The sequence below is a fragment of the Adiantum capillus-veneris genome, chromosome 10 (assembly GCF_014529385.1).
Source record: "Adiantum capillus-veneris isolate H3 chromosome 10, ASM1452938v2, whole genome shotgun sequence".
Lineage (NCBI taxonomy): Eukaryota > Viridiplantae > Streptophyta > Polypodiopsida > Polypodiales > Pteridaceae > Adiantum > Adiantum capillus-veneris.
Window position 1 is genome coordinate 154,332,482 of NC_140940.1, and position 19,988 is coordinate 154,352,469.

General features: G+C 44.8%; 1 protein-coding gene across 3 annotated transcripts in view; it reads left to right on the forward strand.

Annotated features, from left to right (window-relative positions):
• The window catches only part of LOC147449902 (uncharacterized), an 84,175-nt gene that overhangs the window by 28,779 nt on the left and 35,408 nt on the right, over window positions 1-19,988 (forward strand). For 2 of the 3 annotated variants that reach the window (XM_086522247.1, XM_086522248.1), the window contains exons 2-3: window positions 17,374-17,691; window positions 17,804-18,202. In XM_086522247.1, the coding sequence (XP_086378373.1) occupies window positions 17,374-17,691; window positions 17,804-18,202 (717 nt within the window). Of the gene's footprint in view, window positions 1-17,373; window positions 17,692-17,803; window positions 18,248-19,988 lie in introns of those variants that run through there. The other variant, XM_086522249.1, reaches the window with a different exon arrangement.

Sequence of the window (19,988 nt, forward strand, 5' to 3'; positions counted from 1 at the left end):
ACATAGCCACAGCAGTAACCAACTGGGTCCTGAATATATCATCATCAGTCTGTGGTGGTCTTGAGGACTCACCCACTTCATGTGTCTGTTGACCCTGTGAAGAGGAAACCTCTTCAGTCACATCATCTGGTCTGTCAGCCATAATTGCAATTCCTTGTGTCTGGTCTATGATCCCCTGTGTCTTCAAGCCGAAAACTGCCCAAGGCTCACTTCTATGGGAAAAAGTGATTTAATCCCGTCGATGGAACCATGAAACCGGCCTGTTCAATCCAAAAAGGGCGGTAGACTTTACTTTAAACCTTGATTTAGCTTTCACCCATTATTAGTCGTCTATTTTACCTGTACTTTCAAGACACATCAAAGGGGAGAGGGATACAGGCTGCTAGATTGCACCTGTATGAGTAGACGGACACCAGATTGGCCCCTAACTTAGGCGCCCCTTTCGGTATTTCTTTATTATTCAAAAGAGGGAATAAACGCTGTGGTTCCTACAAGCTGCCCCGCACAAACTCGGCTGAATTTCCACTGTTCCAGCCCGATTTCGGCAGCATAACTGTACTAGAACCCTTCACGGTCAGTATTCCCACGCATTGACTGACTTTCCCGACGCATACGGGCACTTTGCAAAACCTGGCGAGAATCTGCAGCACGCTGAATTCTCTGTTTTCAGCCCTGAAAATGCGCCAGATCGCCTGTACAGCGGTCCCCTTGCGTCCCCGAACCTCCTGGGGGTATTAGGGTCCGTTTAGGGCCAAAACCCTAAACCTGCAAAAATACACAGCAGGCTGTAATTCACTGTTTCGGGCTCCGTTTCGCGTGCCGGTCGCATCCCTAGCAAGTCCTCGAGCTCCCGCACCTGTAGGGCTACTTGCCCTTTGAATCGGACGAGATTTCTGGCGTGAAACCTCTCCGAATTCACCTGTACCTGCGGGGGGATTAGCCGCTAGCTAATCCAGTACCTGTGCAAGAGGCTCTTGCCTCGGCAATCGCGCATGAACCCACACAACTGTACATTGGTCAAATGAAGAGCCCACTAGAGGGGCATAACATACTGCCAAAGGGGAGAGAGAGGGCAGTGCGTAGCGTGCAGGGCATCACTCCTGGCACCGCACTGTGCATAAGAGGGAAAGCAAGCACTCCATAGCTCTTAACCTGTGACAAAATCTGAAAATGAGGCTCTCCCCTCTTCAAATTCAGCGCCACTTCTTGTTGCATAAGGCAAGTGCACCAGAAGGTGCCACTTGGCACTTTTACAAGCATTTTCCCGTTTCGGGGTTGCCGCCTAAAAATATCCCAACCGGTTGCCCAGTTGACTTCACGGCAGAGTAAGAAAATGTTCCCTTTGTCATTCCGGAGGTAATGACGCCAACACATTTTCAGGTCCCAAAATAGCAGTTCCCTAAATTTTAGGAGATGCTGCCATTGTATCTTTCTAGGTCATCCGACCCTCTTTGTACACTGCGGCCACATCCAAAACTGAAATGTAGCCTCTGTAGCAAAGGATTCCACTGTGGCTAGTCAATGACCCACTTGGCTAACCATAGTCCTTGTCCAACCTTAGTGCTCTCTTGCCCTCAGGCCTGGACTCCCTCTGTACAGTTCCACACTAGCTATGCAATGCAGGGCAGTTAGATTTCCCGAGGGGTGTTTCCAAAAAGTGAAAGTAAATAGATAATAAGAAAGAAATCAACAAAAAGGATAGATAGTAGTCACACGCTGGTGACAGACTATGGTTAGCCAAGTGGGGTCATTGACTAGCCAAAGTGGAATCCTTTGCTACAGAGGCTACATTTCAATTTTGGGTGTGGCCGCAGTGTACAAAGAGGGTCGGATGACCTAGAAAGATACAATGGCAGCATCTCCTAAAATTTAGGGAACTGCTATTTTGGGACCTGAAAATGTGTTAGCGTCATTACCTCCGGAATGACAAGGGGAACATTTTCTTACTCTGCCGTGAAGTCAACTGGGCAACCGGTTGGGAGATTTTTAGGCAGCAACCCCGAAACGGGAAAATGCTTGTAAATGTGCCAAGTGGCACATTCTGGTGTAGTTTCTAATGCAAGAGAGAGTTGGCGCTGAATTTTAAGCTGGGAGAGGCTCATTTGCAGCTTTTGTCACAGGTTAAGAGCTATGGAGTGCTTGCTTTCCCTCTTATGCATAGTGCGGTGCCAGGAGTGATGCCCTGCACGCTACGCACTGCCCTCTCTCTCCCCTTTGGCAGTATGTTATGCCTCTCTAGTGGGCTCTTCATTTGACCAATGTACAGTTGTGTGGGTTCATGCGCGATTGCCGAGGCAAGAGCCTCTTGCACAGGTACTGGATTAGCTAGCGGCTAATCCCTCCGCAGGTACAGGTGAATTCGGAGAGGTTTCACTCCAGAAATCTTGTCCGATTCAAAGGGCAAGTAGCCCTACAGGTGCGGGAGCTCGAGGACTTGCTACGGATGCGACCGGCACGCGAAACGGAGCCCGAGACAGTAAATTACAGCCTGCTGTGTATTTTTGCAGGTTTAGGGTTTTGGCCTTAAACGGACCCTAATACCCCCAGGAGGTTCGGGGACGCAAGGGGACCGCTGTACAGGTGATCTAGCGCATTTTCAGGGCTGAAAACAGAGAATTCAGCGTGCTGCAGATTCTCGCCAGGTTTTGCAAAGTGCCCGTATGCGTCGGGAAAGTCGGCCAATGCGTGGGAATACTGACTGTGAAGGGTTCTAGTACAGTTATGTTGCCGAAATCGGGCTGGAACAGTGGAAATTCAGCCGAGTTTGTGCGGGGCAGCTTGTAGGGAACCACAGCGTTTATTCCCTCTTTTGAACAATAAAGAAATACCGAAAGGGGCGCCTAAGTTAGGGGCCAATCTGGTGTCGGTCTTCTCATACCGGTGCATTCTAGCATCTGTATCCCATTCGCCTCTCTTGTGTCACTATAGCGCAGGTATAATAGACGACTAATAATGGGTGAAAGCTAAATCAAGGTTTGAAGTAAAGTCTACCGCCCTTTTTGGATTTAACCGGCCGGTTTCATGGTTCCATCGACGGGATTAAATCACTTTTTCCCATAGAAGTGAGCCTTGGTCAGTTTTGGGCTTGAAGACACAGGGGATGATAGACCAGACACAGGGAATTGCAATTATGGCTGACAGACCAGATGATGTGACTGAAGAGGTTTCTTCTTCACAGGGTCAACAGACTCATGAAGTGGGTGAGTCTTGAAGACCACCACAGACAGATGACGATATATTCAGGACCTAGTTGGCTACTGCTGTGGCTATGTTCACACAAGTAATGCAGAACTCGAGGTTTTTAGCCTTTCTGCAACCTCCTGTTCCGTCTCAGCAAGTTGGGTCACTGGATCATATTCAAAAGCCTGTTAAGGCTCGAGCGCAGGTGATTCATATCGCACAGTCAATGGAAACACCTGTACACTTGACGGAGAACATGCAGTCTCCACAACCTATGCCTAAGGTGCAAGAACAGGTGGCTGAGATGCCAATTTTTCAAGCTGTACCAGTTCAGCCCGCCACCTTTCAGCAGCCTATAGCTGGTTCTAATGGGCAGGGAAGCAACCTACAGGCTATGCAACAGGTCTTCCCACCACCTTCAGTACACCCTGGCTATTTTGGAGGTGGATCGGTATTCCAGAGCATGGCTGGTCATGCACCTGGAAATCAGTTTTATACGCCAGGAACAGTGTTCGGGGGTGCTCAAACGATGATGCCTAACCCCATGTACAGTGTCATGGGTATGCAACCAGGGTTTCAGAGCACTCAGGGCCAATTTGGGATGCCACAAGCAAATTTTGGTATGGCTGGAATTACAAATCAGCAGCCAAATATGGCATTTCCAGGTTAAGTTAATAGCGGCCAAGGAACACAGATGAACCCTAATAGTGTTCCCATGTTTCAGTCACTTCCATATGACAATTTAACGCCGTTGGAGAGGCCAACTCCGTACAAAGAAGGTGGCAAAGGTGTGTCATTCACGACCTTTACAGGGTGTGATGACAGGAAGAAGGCTCTCTCATTCCTCCAGCAGTTTGACAAGGCCTATGCAGGGGGAAATTTTACAGAGGCTTCAAAGGTCCGCAAGGCAGCCACTTTCTTGACAGGGAATGCGGGACAATGGTGGACAACTTTATTGCTGCAAGGGCAAGCTCCGTCCACATGGATTTACTTCAAGCAGATTTTTGCAGCAGCATGGTTATCTGATGACTTTGAAGCAGATGTCATGACAGAATGGCACCAGCTAAATGCTGCCACTTGCAGAAATCTGGATGATTACAATCGGAAGTTTTGGAAAGCTCTACTTCCAGTAACTTCCTATAGGTTTGTGCCATTGACAGAACAGATTGAAAAATATTGTTGTGGCCTACCTAAAGGATTGAGAAAGTACTGTACGAAGACAAAAGTCACTACTTTGACGCAGCTCATCGAGGTAGCAAACACTGGCAATGGTTTGCTCAAGGGAGAAGATTGTGAATTTAACACTGGCGTCAAGGCAGGATCAGGCAAGAAAAATTCAGCCAAGAAGCACGTTCCCAATGAGGCTCCTAAAGGGACTCAGGAGTCAGCCAACGCAGGGAAAGATAAAGCTACGGCTGAATCAGAAAAGGGACCAGCAAAGAAATGGAAAAGACGTTTTCCTCACAAGTGAGAAGAGCAAAAGAAGGTCCTGAGGACAGAGAACAAATGCTTTATATGTGAGCAGCCTGGCCGCATTGCTTACAATTGTCCTACAAAGAAAAGGCCAGCTGATCCTGATGACAAGGAAGACAAGAAAGGAAAGAAGCCCATGGCTGGTCTAGTGCCAGATATGGTGGGCGACAAGCCAAATTCAGATGCAAGTGAGCTTTGCAGAGCATGGGGAAAGGTCAGGGATCAAACAGTGCTTATCTTCTTTGATCCAGGTGCCAAAGCCAACTTCATTTCCCCAGAATTGGCTTTAAAGTTGGGAATCAGACCTGAAGAGATGGGGTATACAGCAGAGGCAGGTTTGGCATGTCCTGGCCATACAGAGGCTGTGACATCCATCATTGGAAAGTTGCGTCTACATATCCAGTCCTATGTAGATGCTGAAGAATTTTACATCATGCCACTGGACGGATGTGATGTGTTGTTAGGTATTCCTTGGTTGTTTCGTGTACAGGGAATCATGGATGCCTACAACAAAAAGATCACTGTACAAAGCAGGGGAAAGACTCATATTCTGGATGTAAAGCTTAAAGGGGAGTCTATTCCTACTGTATCAGCTTCTGCTATTACTTCTGTAATGAAAAAGCATCTTTCTGCGTACTTGGTTTTTGCACGTGAAGTGTCAGATTGTGATGAATCAAATTTATCTATGCTAGATAAAGAAAGGTCAATGTTTTTACAACAGTACAGTGACTGTTTTTCCGATTCATTACCGTCTCAATTACCGCCAGAGAGACCTGAGGACCATGCGATAGATTTGGTGCCAGGCAGTAGCCCACCAAATAAGCCTCCGTACAGGGTTAGTGCGGCTCAGCAGAAAGAGATAATGGGCCAAGTACAGGAGTTGTTAGAAAAGGGGCTGATTCAGCCCAGTTCATCTCCATTCTGTTCTCCAGTGTTGTTGGTGCAGAAAAAGGATGGCTCATGGCGTATGTGCATTGACTACCGTGCACTGAATAAGAATACCATCAAGAATAGGTTCCCTATACCTAGAATTGATGATATTATGGACAAATTAGAAGGAGCAGCTATGTTTAGCAGGATAGATCTAAAGAGTGGGTACCATTAGATCCGCAGTAGATCAGAGGATGTGCACAAGACTGCTTTTAGAACGATGTTTGGCCTTTACGAATTTTTAGTGATGCCCTTTGGTCTCACAAATGCTCCTGCTACGTTCAATAGGATGATGGACAGAATTTTCCGTCCACACCAGCAGTTTGTTGGTACATTCTTTGATGACATGATAGTCTACTCAAAGAATGAAGAGGAGCATAGGCATCACTTGGCCGTTGTGTTCAAAGAGCTACGCAGTCATAGGTTGCTCATCAATGCAAAGAAAAGTGAGTTTTTTCTGGAAGAGATTCACTTTCTGGGACACATTGTCTCAAAGGATGGTGTCAGAATGGATCGTGCAAAAGTTGAAGCGATCAAGTCATGGCCAAATTTGAAGACGGTGCATGATGTCCGAAGCTTTTAGGGACTATGCTCCTATTACAGAAGGTTTATCCGAAATTTCGTTGAGATTGTTTACCTTTACATGCTCTTCAAAAGAAGGCAGTCACCTTTAGATGGACACAAAAAGAGATTTCAGCTTTTAATCTCTTAAAGGAAAAGATGACTTCAGATCCAGTCATCGTGTTGCCAGATCTTAGGAAGTCATTTGTGGTCCCGTGTGACGCCTGCGGTAGTAGCATTGGTGCAGTGCTAATGCAAGATGGCAGGGTAGTAGCCTATGAGAGCAGAATTTTGCAAGGGCCAGAGATGACCATGCAGGTCTATGAGAAAGAGTTACTGGCTGTGATTCATGCGCTCTTAAGTTGGAAACACTACCTGCTAGGTGCAGATTTCGTTGTCCAAACGGATCATCAGACCTTGCGATACTTCTTGACACAAACAAAGTTATCTGAGAAGCATATGCGATGGGCAAATATTTTGTCCATGTTCCATTTTCAGATTGTGCATGTGGAAGGCAAGAAGAACGTTGTGGCTGATGCCTTGTCAAGGAAGCCACAAATTTCAGCTGTGTCGATTCCTTATCATCATGAACTTGATGATATGAGAGAATAGTATGCAAATGATGAAGATTTTGCAAGGGTCTTCGAGCAACTAATGGATGGAGAACGTCATGAACACTATCTTCTTAACACTAGGTTGGTAATGGGACACTTTTATGTCCTGTGAAGTGACCATTTTCCTTGAATTATGTCAAGAGTTTCAAAATGGATTTTGAGTTGCTATCTATCTAGAAAGTTGTCTCATGAGCTGAAAAAAACTTGACATTTTTTTGGAATATCAATTCCATCTTTAACCTTGTCCTTGCACAACATTTCACAACCTAAACTATGTGAAAAAACGGGTCCTGTTTTTGGCGTTTTTCAACTTTTTGCAACTATACCACTCTAGAATTCATGTTTGTGATGTCTATAATGCTAAAGAACTATCTTTAGTAGTCCTCAACATGTCCTGATGCTTCTAGGGAGAAATAAATGTTAAAGTTGTAAGTTATGACCAAATTAAAAAAATTGTCAAATCCTGTTTTTTAGCCAATATTAGCTCTTCTATGATTTTTTTGGGGGCTTTCATGATATCCAAATGTAGTTTTGATTTTCTATGTCTCATATTGTAACATAAAGCTAATATTCCTTGAGTTTTTGGGCACCTAATACCCTATTTTGCATAGTACACAACGATGGTTGGTTTTTTCTATTATAGAAGAAAACAAAACATTCTAGTATATCAAGTATAGATATTTCAATATTGCTAGTTTCTTATGACAACTATATGCATTTTGTAGGTAGTAACCATATCTAGTCATAAGGATCAAATTTGGCTAGATATTCAATAGTTTCTATGGGATTCTACAACTCATAATGTTGAACCCAGTTTTTTCATGTTTGCTGTATTTTGCACTTCATCTTTGTCCTCAAGATTCCCCTTGGTAAGACATGTATTATTCTTTTGACATGCTCCATGGCTCCTTATGAACCTAAAGGACAATAGGGAACTAAGAAAACATGCATATAGTATTTGTATTCAGCGTGGCTATAGAAACTTTGATGATAGGTTTGCAGAATGGTAAAAATTCAACTTTTTTGTACCTATTTATTTTGGCAAAACAAAAAATAGTGAGTGAGAAGCAATCATATGTTCTGATCACCAACCCATTGAAGTTAACAAGGGAATTTATCTCAAGTCCTACAAAAATCCCTAATCTTATTTTTATACAAAAAAACGTAAGAAATGACTGTTTTGATGAAAATGTATTGGTCCATCAACTTTGGAGGCTTGGTGTGACCAAAAGATGAGAAATTTTACAAGTCTCTTATTTTTTGCATGTGTAGTAGGCCTTGAACTATAACCTCATGAAAGGATTTTACAAAATGAGTGGATCTACTATGGTTTTGGAGGTTTTTTTCAAAACCCTGAAAGGACACTTTTATGTCCTGTTAGGTTACCAACCTAGTGTTAAAGACGGGTTCATGATGATGCATGGCAGATTGTGTGTCACAAAGCCATTGCGACGCAAAGTTATGGAAGAGAGTCATGTCCCACCGTATGCAGGGCATCGTGGTATTGATGCTACAGTTAAAGCGGTTGAGACATTTTTCTATTGGCCTACATTGAGAAGGGATGTGGATGCCTTTGTGCGAGAATGCCTAATTTGCCAGAAGGTCAAGTTTGACAGGCAAAAGGCACCAGGATTATTGCAACCACTACCTATTCCAGATAAACCATGGGAAAGTATTGCTATGGATTTTATCTTTGATCTTCCGAGAACGCAGACAGGAAATGATGGTATTTGGACCATTATTTGCAGATTCAACAAACAGGCTCATTTTATCCCTGTCAGGAAGAAGATAAAGCTAGATCAGATGGCACGCTTGTTTATAAGCAATATTTTCAAGTATCATGGCATGCCACAGTCGATTGTTAGCGACCGTGATCCACGCATGACAAGTTTGTTCTGGAGAGGCTTGTTTGAGAATATGGGCACAACGCTCAAATTCTCTTCGTCATTTCATCCTCAAACAGATGGGCAGTCAAAAGAGGCAAATTCTACTGTCCTAGATCTGCTGAAGTGCTATGTGTCAGAGCATAAAGGAAAGTGGGAGCAGTATTTGCCATTGGTGGAGTATGCATACAATAATACAGTGCATTCATCAACTGGCAAGGCACCCTTTGAGATAGTTGAAGGTGGCAAGAAAGTTCCTCCCATACTGCATACAAAGGACAAGATATTTGAAGCAGATAAGTATGTTCAGGACATGGATGAAATGTACAAGAAGGTCAAAGTGGCCTTAGAGAGGACTCAGGCAAAGCAAAAGAAAGCAGCTGATCGTCACCGTCGTGAAGTGGTATATTCACTTGGTGATTGGATGCTTTTACGCTTTGAAAAGGCAAGGTTAAAGAAGATGAAGGGCAAGGAAAGAGTGTTTCCAAAGCTCAGCATGCGTTACTATGGGCCTTTTCAAGTATGCGACATAATCAGTGATGTTGCATATAGGTTGAAATTGCCTGACAGTTGGAAGATTCACAATGCGTTTCATGTGAGTCTTCTCAGACCCTATGTGGGTGATGTGCCAGAAGATATGCCAGCTGAAGATCAGCCGGAAGTCGAGGAACTTGACGAGATCTTGGTCCCGGAACAGATTTTGGCACACAAAGAAAGGAAAGTGAAAGGCAAGGTTGCTAGGCGTTACTTGGTAAAGTTCAGAAACTATCCACCAATGGATGCTAAGTGGATGGAAGAAGGTGAACTTGCAGAGTCGCCAACTGTGTTATCACTTTACCTTGAAGCCTTCGGTTTGCAACCTACCTTGACCCCATGAGTTTCAGAGCTAAATGGATTGTCAGTGTGACAATGGATTCTGAAACAAATGATGTACATGGTATTTAAAGTGAGCTCAAATGAAATACCTGTTACATGAATGTTAGAGCTCTACAGATTGTCAGTTTGGCAATTGCTCTTATGGAATGTCCAAAAGTTTGGTTAGTGCTATAGAAGTGAGTATTTCTTGTCAGTTTGTCAAGGATACAGTGATTGCTTCTATTGAAGAGTACATGTGTAATTGCATTCTTAAACTGTCGGTTTGGGTATGCTCGAAAGTGTTACGGGATCCAACGTGTACTATAAGACAGTGGCAAAATGTGCAGCTACCATTTTGTCATTGGAAACTTAGTGACTCGAAGCAATGGCAGAGTGCAAAGCTACCACTATGTCATTGGGACAGGGTTCACACGCAAGCAATACATGAGTCGACGAGGTGTTGAATACACCAGGGTTGACAATGAGCATGTATGTGTCGTATATGTGTCGACAGGTGTTGAATACATCAGTGTTGACAGTAAGCATGTACGACATAGATGCAAACGAGGACGTTTGAGATTTCAAGAGGGGGGTATGTCACCAGCATGTGACTACTATCTATCCTTTTTGTTGATTTCTTTCTTATTATCTATTTACTTTCACTTTTTGGAAACACCCCTCGGGAAATCTAACTGCCCTGCATTGCATAGCTAGTGTGGAACTATCCAGAGGGAGTCCAGGCCTGAGGGCAAGAGAGCACTAAGGTTGGACAAGGACTATGGTTAGCCAAGTGGGGTCATTGACTAGCCAAAGTGGAATCCTTTGCTACAGAGGCTACATTTCAATTTTGGGTGTGGCCGCAGTGTACAAAGAGGGTCGGATGACCTAGAAAGATACAATGGCAGCATCTCCTAAAATTTAGGGAACTGCTATTTTGGGACATGAAAATGTGTTGGCGTCATTACCTCCGGAATGACAAGGGGAACATTTTCTTACTCTGCCGTGAAGTCAACTGGGCAACCGGTTGGGAGATTTTCAGGCGGCAACCCCGAAACGGGAAAATGCTTGTAAATGTGCCAAGTGGCACATTCTGGTGCAGTTTCTAATGCAAGAGAGAGTTGGCGCTGAATTTTAAGCTGGGAGAGGCTCATTTGCAGCTTTTGTCACAGGTTAAGAGCTATGGAGTGCTTGCTTTCCCTCTAATGCACAGTGCGGTGCCAGGAGTGATGCCCTGCACGCTATGCACTGCCCTCTCTCTCCCCTTTGGCAGTATGTTATGCCCCTCTAGTGGGCTCTTCATTTGACCAATGTACAGTTGTGTGGGTTCATGCGCGATCGCCGAGGCAAGAGCCTCTTGCACAGGTACTAGATTAGCTAGCGGCTAATCCCTCCGCAGGTACAGGTGAATTCGGAGAGGTTTCATGCCAGAAATCTTGTCCGATTCAAAGGGCAAGTAGCCCTACAGGTGCGGGAGCTCGAGGACTTGCTACGGATGCGACCGGCACGCGAAACGGAGCCTGAGACAGTAAATTACAGCCTGCTGCGTATTTTTGCAGGTTTAGGGTTTTGGCCCTAAACGGACCCTAATACCCCCAAGAGGTTCGGGGACGCAAGGGGACCGCTGTACAGGTGATCTGGCGCATTTTCAGGGCTGAAAACAGAGAATTCAGCGTGCTGCAGATTCTCGCCAGGTTTTGCAAAGTGCCCGTATGCGTCGGGAAAGTCGGCCAATGCGTGGGAATACTGACTGTGAAGGGTTCTAGTACAGTTATGCTGCCGAAATCGGGCTGGAACAGTGGAAATTCAGCCGAGTTTGTGCGGGGCAGCTTGTAGGGAACCACAGCGTTTATTCCCTCTTTTGAACAATAAAGAAATACCGAAAGGGGCGCCTAAGTTAGGGGCCAATCTGGTGTCGGTCTTCTCATACCGGTGCATTCTAGCATCTGTATCCCATTCCCCTCTCTTGTGTCACTATAGCGCAGGTATAATAGACGACTAATAATGGGTGAAAGCTAAATCAAGGTTTGAAGTAAAGTCTACCGCCCTTTTTGGATTTAACAGGCCGGTTTCAGTGAATCTAGTGCAGCGGGTTTGCACAAGAGGGGAGTCACTCCGCTCCTTTTTCAAGGAATTACCCCGATTTTGAATAGAGTCACTGATGCCCCCCTATGGGTTTCAAGGATACTAATGGGCTGACAGTATTCTGCTGTATGACTTTATAAACAGGAATTCCCGAAAATGAAATGATTGATTTGTACTTGACTTGTTTGAGTGCAAGAACTGAAAGACGAAATGACTGCAGCATTTCGGTCTCATAAATCTCTATAGACATGATTGCAATAAGTTAATCGGGCATCCGTGAGGTTCGGAATGGATCTAGATGTAATTATTAAATACGTTGCCGATTGATCATGGTCTGAGATTTGGAATGAATTTGTATGTGATTTGTCCTGTGATGTCAAGTGATGTCTGGTGATGAGACTGTCGTATTGTACAAGTGCTAGATGTGTCATGTCTAGTGCGTCGCTACTAATAGTTAGCTATGTAAACTGTCTTTTGGGTGGTTGTGTGTGTGGGTGTGGGTGATGGTTGGTTTAGAGCATGTTTTTCGTTCAGTTTCCGCGCTTTGTGATTTCTTTTTCGTGTTTTTTTGTCTTTCTTGAATCCCTAGTTTCTCTGTATCGGGTTGTTTTTGTTTGCTGTTGGTGGCTTGCTGCTTTGTTCTCTACTGGCTCTACTACATGCAGTTTCCATAGGCGGTTGTCTATTAGAGCCTCCTTCATTGCCTTCTTGGATTTTCCTCTCCAGCTATTGTCCTTAAGAGCCTTCTTCTAGCAAGTTGATTGGATGATAGCTTCTTGTCAGCTCCAGTGTAGTGTTTTGCTGCCGATCTCGTGGCACCCTCTTGCAATCTCTTGGTGATGGCAGTTGCCTCTTCTCCCTCATCTTCTTCATCAACTACTCTCTCCCTGCTGTATATCCATTGTCTCTTGCTGTCGGATTTTAGGAGTTGGCGGGCATATGCCCCACGTTGAGCTCTAGCAGTTGTTCATTGTCCTCTTCACCATTGGCGGCTTTTGGTGGTTCAAGTTTTTGATCTACCGTTGCGGGTGGAGCTTTCGGTGGAAGTGCCTATCTTTCAGAGGCTGTTGTTATCTTCTCGCTAGTCAGCTTGCCAGGGCACTTTTTATTCTCTTTAGGAGAGGTTTTTACCCTGGCCTTGAGTTTTTATTGTATCTAATGTCACGTGCGCACTTCACTTGCGCCATGTCGACAAGCTTCTGCTATAGTCTAGCGTTAGTTGTAGTCTAGCTTAGGACCTAGCTTGGCACTTTGTGAGGCTCTAGAAGGACGTGCATGACCAGGCAGGTCATAATTGCACTTGCACAATTAAGACACTTAAGCATATAGGCATATGAACAGTCAAAACTGAAGTCATTTATTAATAAGTGACTTTGACATGACATTTATTCAAAAGAGGTAGGGAAATGGACTAAAGGACCTTTAATAGAAGCCCAGAGGGGCGCTAGGAAGCAAAAGAGGCAGAGGAGCAGAGGTACCAAGTAAAGCTGCAGATCAGTACTGGCGTTTTCAGCCCTTCTCATTCAGCAGCAGATCAGCCCTAGACAGTCCTCAGATCAGCCCCCTTCCGCTCCCGGTTGGTGGCTCAGTACCCGTCTACAGCACCCGCATCAAGCACCTGCAGTTCCCCCAACATCCATCGCGACGAATTCATCCCAACAGTCCATTTTCAGCAGTCAGTCACCAGCGTCTTTCAGCCAACCAACGTTTTCTGGTTTTAGCCCATGGCATCGTCATGATTGCAGTCCTCGTCATAGTACCCTCAGCGTTTTCAGTTTTCAGCCCATCGCCATCCCCGGTGATAGCAGATCAGCCAACATCCTCGTCGTCATCATCGTTGTCGCAGTACCAGCAATACCCATTAGTACCTCAGACAAGTACCCCTTGTCGTTGTCGTCGTCGCAGTACCCCAGCATCTAACACCTCTTGCATTTTGGCTTGGCTCCTGCCTAGCCTAGCGTAGGGATCATGAGGACCTCCGTGTCCTTAGCACCCAAGTACTTTCAGTACCCAAAGTACCTTGCAGTACCAAGTACCAAGAACCCGTAGTACCCCTCAGCATCCACTGTAGTATCCCTCAGCTTCTCAGCAGAACCTAGTATTAGTAGCATCAGTACCCATTAGCATTTCAACATCTCATCATTTAGCATCTTTGTATCAGCATTTGAGAAATAAAGCAAGTACTTGCTCTGGCAACAGAGCAAGGGGACCCTTGAGGGTGGTTGGGACCCGACATGCGGTGTCGTCTCTCTCTCTCTCTCTCTCTCTCTCTCTCTCTCTCTCTCTTCATTTCAGTGAAGTTAAGTAACCTTGTGTTTGTGTGGAGTACTAGATCCGAGCTAAATCCATAAACACTTACGCTGCACCTGACATCTAATTTTACGGTTTTCAGCTTGATGCCTTTGGGCTTGCTATGCAACAGTGATGTACATGCCCTCATAATGGGCACCATTTGGGAGTTTCGGGAAATCAACCCCTCTCTTTGCAAAGGAAAAAGGAAAAAAAACGAGAGAGAGAGAGAGAGAGAGAGAGAGAGAGAGAGAGAGAGAGAGAGAGAGAGAGAGAGAGAGAGAGAGAGAGAGAGAGAGAGAGAGAGAGATGAAACGAATTATTAACGTCTTCAAAAGGCCAAAATGACCTATGAGACCATAAGGTTACATCTGGTGAATCTAATACCAGGTCTGGGTACAAAAAGTACAAAGAATTGAAAAGAAAATAGTGGGTAGGGGTGGGATGAAAGCTGATACAAAGGGGATACAAAGGATAAGCTGATACAAAGGAGCTCTCTAACAATAGAGGCATCATGTACATATATATCAATATCCAAAAGGCTGTAGAGGTTCAATGTCCTCCAAGATAGAAATTTGTAATCTGCGGCTATCGCTGGATCTCTCTCATTGTGCCCCTCTTCAAGAGGTCCTCTCTGTGTTTGCGAATCTCCAATAAGTCTAATCTGAGGCATCTTTGATCCTGGTATCTCACGACTCTAGAAAGTGGTCCAAAGTCCTCTCTGAATAGACAGTGAAAGCGGCCTCGTATCTCATAGTATAATTGGCAATGACATATGTAATGTAGCTCTGTCTCGAGCTCTATCTGGCACACATGAAAGATCCTGGACTCAATGGGTACTCCTCTAAATCTGCCTGTCTCGATCTCCAGCTGATGTGAGGATGTGCGTATTAGACCAATAGCACATCGTATCCCGTGGGATAGATGAGTATCCATGTATCCTAGTCTGATCACAAAGCCATCCTCCGTAAGCTGGAGAAGATGCTCTCTATAGAAAGCCATCTTCGTACCCAACTCATGTGTAGGCTGTATCCATGTCTTCGTATCTAACTGAATCAAGTCCCGTTTGATGAGCCTGGTAATTTCTGCCCTAGTGAGGGAGATGGAGGGTGTATCCAGAGAGTATTGAAATGGGGGTACCCGATCCATACTAAAGCCATGTAATTGAAACCAATTTGCCATCTCTGCATACCAACATGATCTATCTCCTTGATGTGCATATCAAACCAATAGCACATCGTATCCCGTGGGATAGATGAGTATCCATGTATCCTAGTCTGATCACAAAACCATCCTCCGTAAGCTGGAGAAGATGCTCTCTATAGAAAGCCATCTTTGTACCCGACTCATGTGTAGGCTGTATCCATGTCCTCTTCGTATCTAACTGAATCAAGTCGTGTCTGATGAGCCTGGTAATCTCTGCCCTAGTGAGGGAGATGGAGGGTGTATCCAGAGAGTATTGAAATGGGGGTACCCGATCCATACTAAAGCCATGTAATTGAAACCAATTTGCCATCTCTGCATACCAACATGATCTATCTCCTTGCAATGCCAGCTATCGCGAAGACTCTAGTGCTAATCAAGCATATCTGTCTCTAGGGAGAGCCCAGGTGCTATGCATAAATGAAACTGACCGAGTGAATGCCTCCACTACCAATGGAGGAGCAGCGAGCTCCGCCCTAGCAATGTCATGTGGTATTGAGGCCTTGGCCCTAATTATCCGAGAAATCATAGACACCAAGGGCCTCTCTATACATCTCCATCCATCAGTACTGCCAGCTCTGCTATGATGATCAATTGAGGGGCCCCATATGATATATCTCCACTCCGTACAGCATGGCCGAAGTGACCAAAGTATCAAAGAGCCGAAGCTTTGTGTGAGGTTCCTGGAACTGAACGTGCAAACGTATCCTCTCAAGTCTCCCAATGCTGCATAGGCTCTGGTCAATCTCGTATCTGCTGCATGCCTCAGGGAAAATACTGGACCTCTGAAAGCCGCCTCAAGATAAGTATATGCATCTGCATACTCCACAGTTTCTCGACCATATGTAAAGGTGGGGGCGGACCTCCTTACCCGCTGCGCAGTAGTGTTAAAACACCATAACCTTGGTCTTACCAAGGTTCACAGACAATCCACTGTCCTGTGCAAATACATGCAATGCATCCAAATTACGTTGCATCCCCTCTGGAGAATCTGAGATCAGCACAATATCATCAGCATATAATAGCAACGGAATCCACATCCCTGCAAACTGAGCACCTCTATCATCCTCTGTCTGTACATAATCTGAAAACTCATCTACATATATCCCAAAGAGAGTCGGAGATAGGGGACATGCCCTGAGTAGTGCACACCCGCCCTACCACTGCCCTGTATCAAGCTAAGATCCCCCAAATCAGCTATGTGGGCACCCCCATGTCCTGCAATCTGCGTATGAGTCTGGCTCGTGGCACTGTATCAAAGGCTTTGCGGAAATCCATAAAGCTACAATAAATCCTCCTGCCATGGTGTCTACCCTTCTCAATAATGGCTTTGAGTGTCAAAATTTGGTCAAGAGTGGAGAAACCGCTCCTGAACCCTGCCTGTCCTGCTGCCCATATGCCCTCTCTCTCTGTGTGTTGGGTGTCTGTGTGTTGCCTTCTTTGTTGTCTGTTTGTATGCATTTGTATGTTGGGTGAGTGTGAACTGGCTGAGTGTGTTTGTTGGGTGTCTGTGTGTTGCGTGTGTGGGGGCCTCTCTCTCTTGTCTGCACAGTTACCTTGTGACTTTATCTTCACTAGAGTTGTCTTCAGTTTCCTCTTATGCCCTGCGCTCGATCTCCAGCTTCCAGCAGCCATCTTCATTAAGTGGACTTGTATCTTCAACAACTAAGAATACCTCCTGAGTTCTGCCAGCTTGAATTCACTTTGGGAGATTGGCTGAAGGTTCTTGGTGTCTCCCTACAGCTCTTCTTGCTCATCCTCGTCATCAGATCTTTGATCTTTTTGGTTGGCCTTTGGCTGTAGATGGTAGCAGATGCTGGTTTGAGGCTTTTACCCAGTTGTTTCTTGGGGACAGCTATTACAATCTTGAGCAACTGCTGGCCTCGCGTTGTCATTGCTTCCCTTGGAGATCATTGAATATTTAGATGCTGTTTGAGGTGCCCATCTTTGAGAGGTTGCAGCGAGTCCTCTCTCCATTGTAGGTGGCGAGGGCACTCTTAACTCTTGTTAGGAGAGGTGGTTTTCCCCTAGCCTATTTCAATTCTTCAGTTGCTAGTTATATCAGGTTTTACAGTTTTTGCCTACGGTCCTATGTATCAGAGCTGTACTTGCCCTTCCTGGATTGTTAACATTTGGGCATTCAGGTGGATTTTCAATTATTAGAAAACAGCCTCCTTTTAAGAGAGAGAGAGAGAGAGAGAGAGAGAGGGGGGGGGGGTGGGGAAGAGCTTTATTCTTTCCCTGCAGGTTTCTTGTTTATTTTGGCTTTCCCTATGGACTTGATGCATTGATTTCTCTTTCAGGTTTTTACCTTAAATACAGAAAACAAATTACAACGGGGAGTGGAATTCTTTCAGTCCGTGGGCCTCGATAAAGAAAGACACATGGAGATTGTTTTCACAAGATGTGCACAACTCTTTTGCTGCAGTATCGAAAATAATTTGCTACCCACGTTCGAGTTTCTGTCAAATATTGGGCTGGAGAAGGAGAGCTTATCAAAAATGATTGCTGGTTTCCCTTCAATGTTGGGACATAATGCAGAGCTTTCTCTGGCACCAAAATATGAGTTTCTAATTGGAGAAATGAAGCGCACGAATAAAGAGCTTGTGGAGTTTCCTCAAGTATGAAAGGCCCTCGCTTTGGCTGCAAATTTTTGTTTTCACTTCTACCTATCTGCTTTGTTGATTTGAAAACTAAAAATAAAAAACTTCTCCTTGGTCTCCTTGCACGCAGTATTTTGGCTACAGCTTGGAGGGCAGGATAAAGCCCAGGCACAAATTGCTGGCTGAACGGGGATTGTCTAAAAGTCTGCCATCGATGCTAGCTTGCACTGACATTGATTTTTACAAGCGGTATGTTGAACCTTACAGTCCTTTGCCACAAGCATTAGCATGTGATGCAGCACAACAGCAGCAGAAACCAAGGGAAAGAAAGGTCTTAACTCCACCTCATGTGGGCCAGTCCAAGGCTATCCAGCAAGAACGATCACCCTCACCTGTGGAGGGCCAGCCAGAGCCCAGTCAGAAAGAAACATTGTCAGTGGATCATAGACGTGAAGTTCTTGCTGCTGAATGCCCAGTACATGACAACTGGGACTTTTTAGATATGATACCTAAATTGCATGAGCAACAGGTATACTTTACTCTTATTCTTTGGAAGTGAATGCAGTGGATAGATGTTAAAATGTTTGTTGTCAGTATAAACATGACCAACTTTACAATGAAAAATAAAGAGTGAGAAGTTTACAGAGTTGTCCATAATATATTATATTTATAATCATGACCAACTTAACACTAGAAAGTTATTAGTGACAAGCTATCCATGATGCTTATGTTTATCAGGATATTTCTAGCTTTCCACCCTCTTTTGGACAAACTGACCACAGTTATATGCAAAAGAATAAGTAATGAGTGTGTTGTGGTGACAAAATAAGGAAGTGGAATTTCGCAAGGTCCTCAATGAGGACATTTTTGTAGGATATTCCATTGATGTAACTTATATGAGTTAAAGCTCATAACCAATAGAAGGCTTACCTTTGATCAGCTTAGACAAAAGTGTTCAAAAGGAGCCTTAGGGGTCACTTTGAATGTTCTTCAGGTTTTCCAAAGCTTAAAGGTCCTTGCCCTTTGCTACTGTGCATCCTGTTAGCGAGGAGTGCATTGAATGTGTGTGTGTGTGTGAGAGAGAGAGAGAGAGAGAGAGAGAGAGAGAGAGAGAGAGAGAGAGAGAGAGAGAGAGAGAGAGAGAGAGAGAGAGAGAGAGAGAGAGAGAGAGAGAGAGAGAGAGAGAGAGAGAGTGTACAACGGTGACAACACGGTCCGTTATTGGTTCGGCTGTACATTTTACGACGTGCACCATGCCCAAGAGAGCGTCACAATTGCCCAACTTCATGATGTGGAAATTTTCTTTTCCCTGGTATCCTTGGATGGTCACCGGGAGAGCAGTGGCTAGCTTGGCCTCAAGTTCGCCACTCTTTGAATCACAGTCAAAATCCATCTGCTTGAGGAAGTCGGGATGGATGAAATTCTCAGTAGCTCCTGGGTCAAAGAAGATAAGAGCTTTGAAGTGGTTGATTTTTCCATAAGCTCTGCACAATTTATTGGAACTTTCAAGATTAATGCCATAAATATCAGGTACAAGTCCAATGGTAGGTCTAGCTCTCTTAGCCAGAGGTGGTCCTGCGGGTCTATTTTCTCTCGGAGGTGGAGGTTGCTCTGAGGATGTCTTGGTTCTTTGGGGATAAGAATCTTGCTTGAAAACATTCAAAGCATCGGCCTTCTTGTAAGAGGGTTTCTCGTAAACTCCAACTTCCCTTTCATAAGCTTGTAGCCGACCGCGGCATGGTCCACAAGCTCTTTCATTGTCGATACTTGTTTAGACAGATAGATTCCTGACAATCCAATGGTATATCGCTCGCATTGGTCCTCCAAGGGAATGAACTTGAAGAAAGACACCGGAAGGTAGATGTTGAGGAACCTTTGGTTGTAGTCTCCATGGTCTTAGTGGCAAAATTTTTTAAGTTGCCCCATTTTGACAAGATCTGGACTTCAAACAAGGAGGTCATATAACTTCGTGCAAAAATAGTCTTGAAGGCTTGCCAAGGTTTTGGAGCATGGGATTGGGTCGCGATTGAACTCCACCACTGCATAGCATTATCCTTGAGAAATCCTGCAGCTCGAGAAATCTTTGATTCTTATGTATAGTTCTCCAAAGCATAGATGTTGTCGAATTGTTCGAGAAATTGCAAGGCTTTCTTTCGATCTTACACTCCAGAAAGGTGAAAAATTTGATTGTCGTGCCACCATCCTTGAAATCCTTAGGCTGGTTGGCGCAAACCTCGGGATGTGGATAGTAGGGATATCCATATGGGCTCCAACCATTGTACCTAGGTGGCGGTGGTGGTGGCAACGGCGGTGGC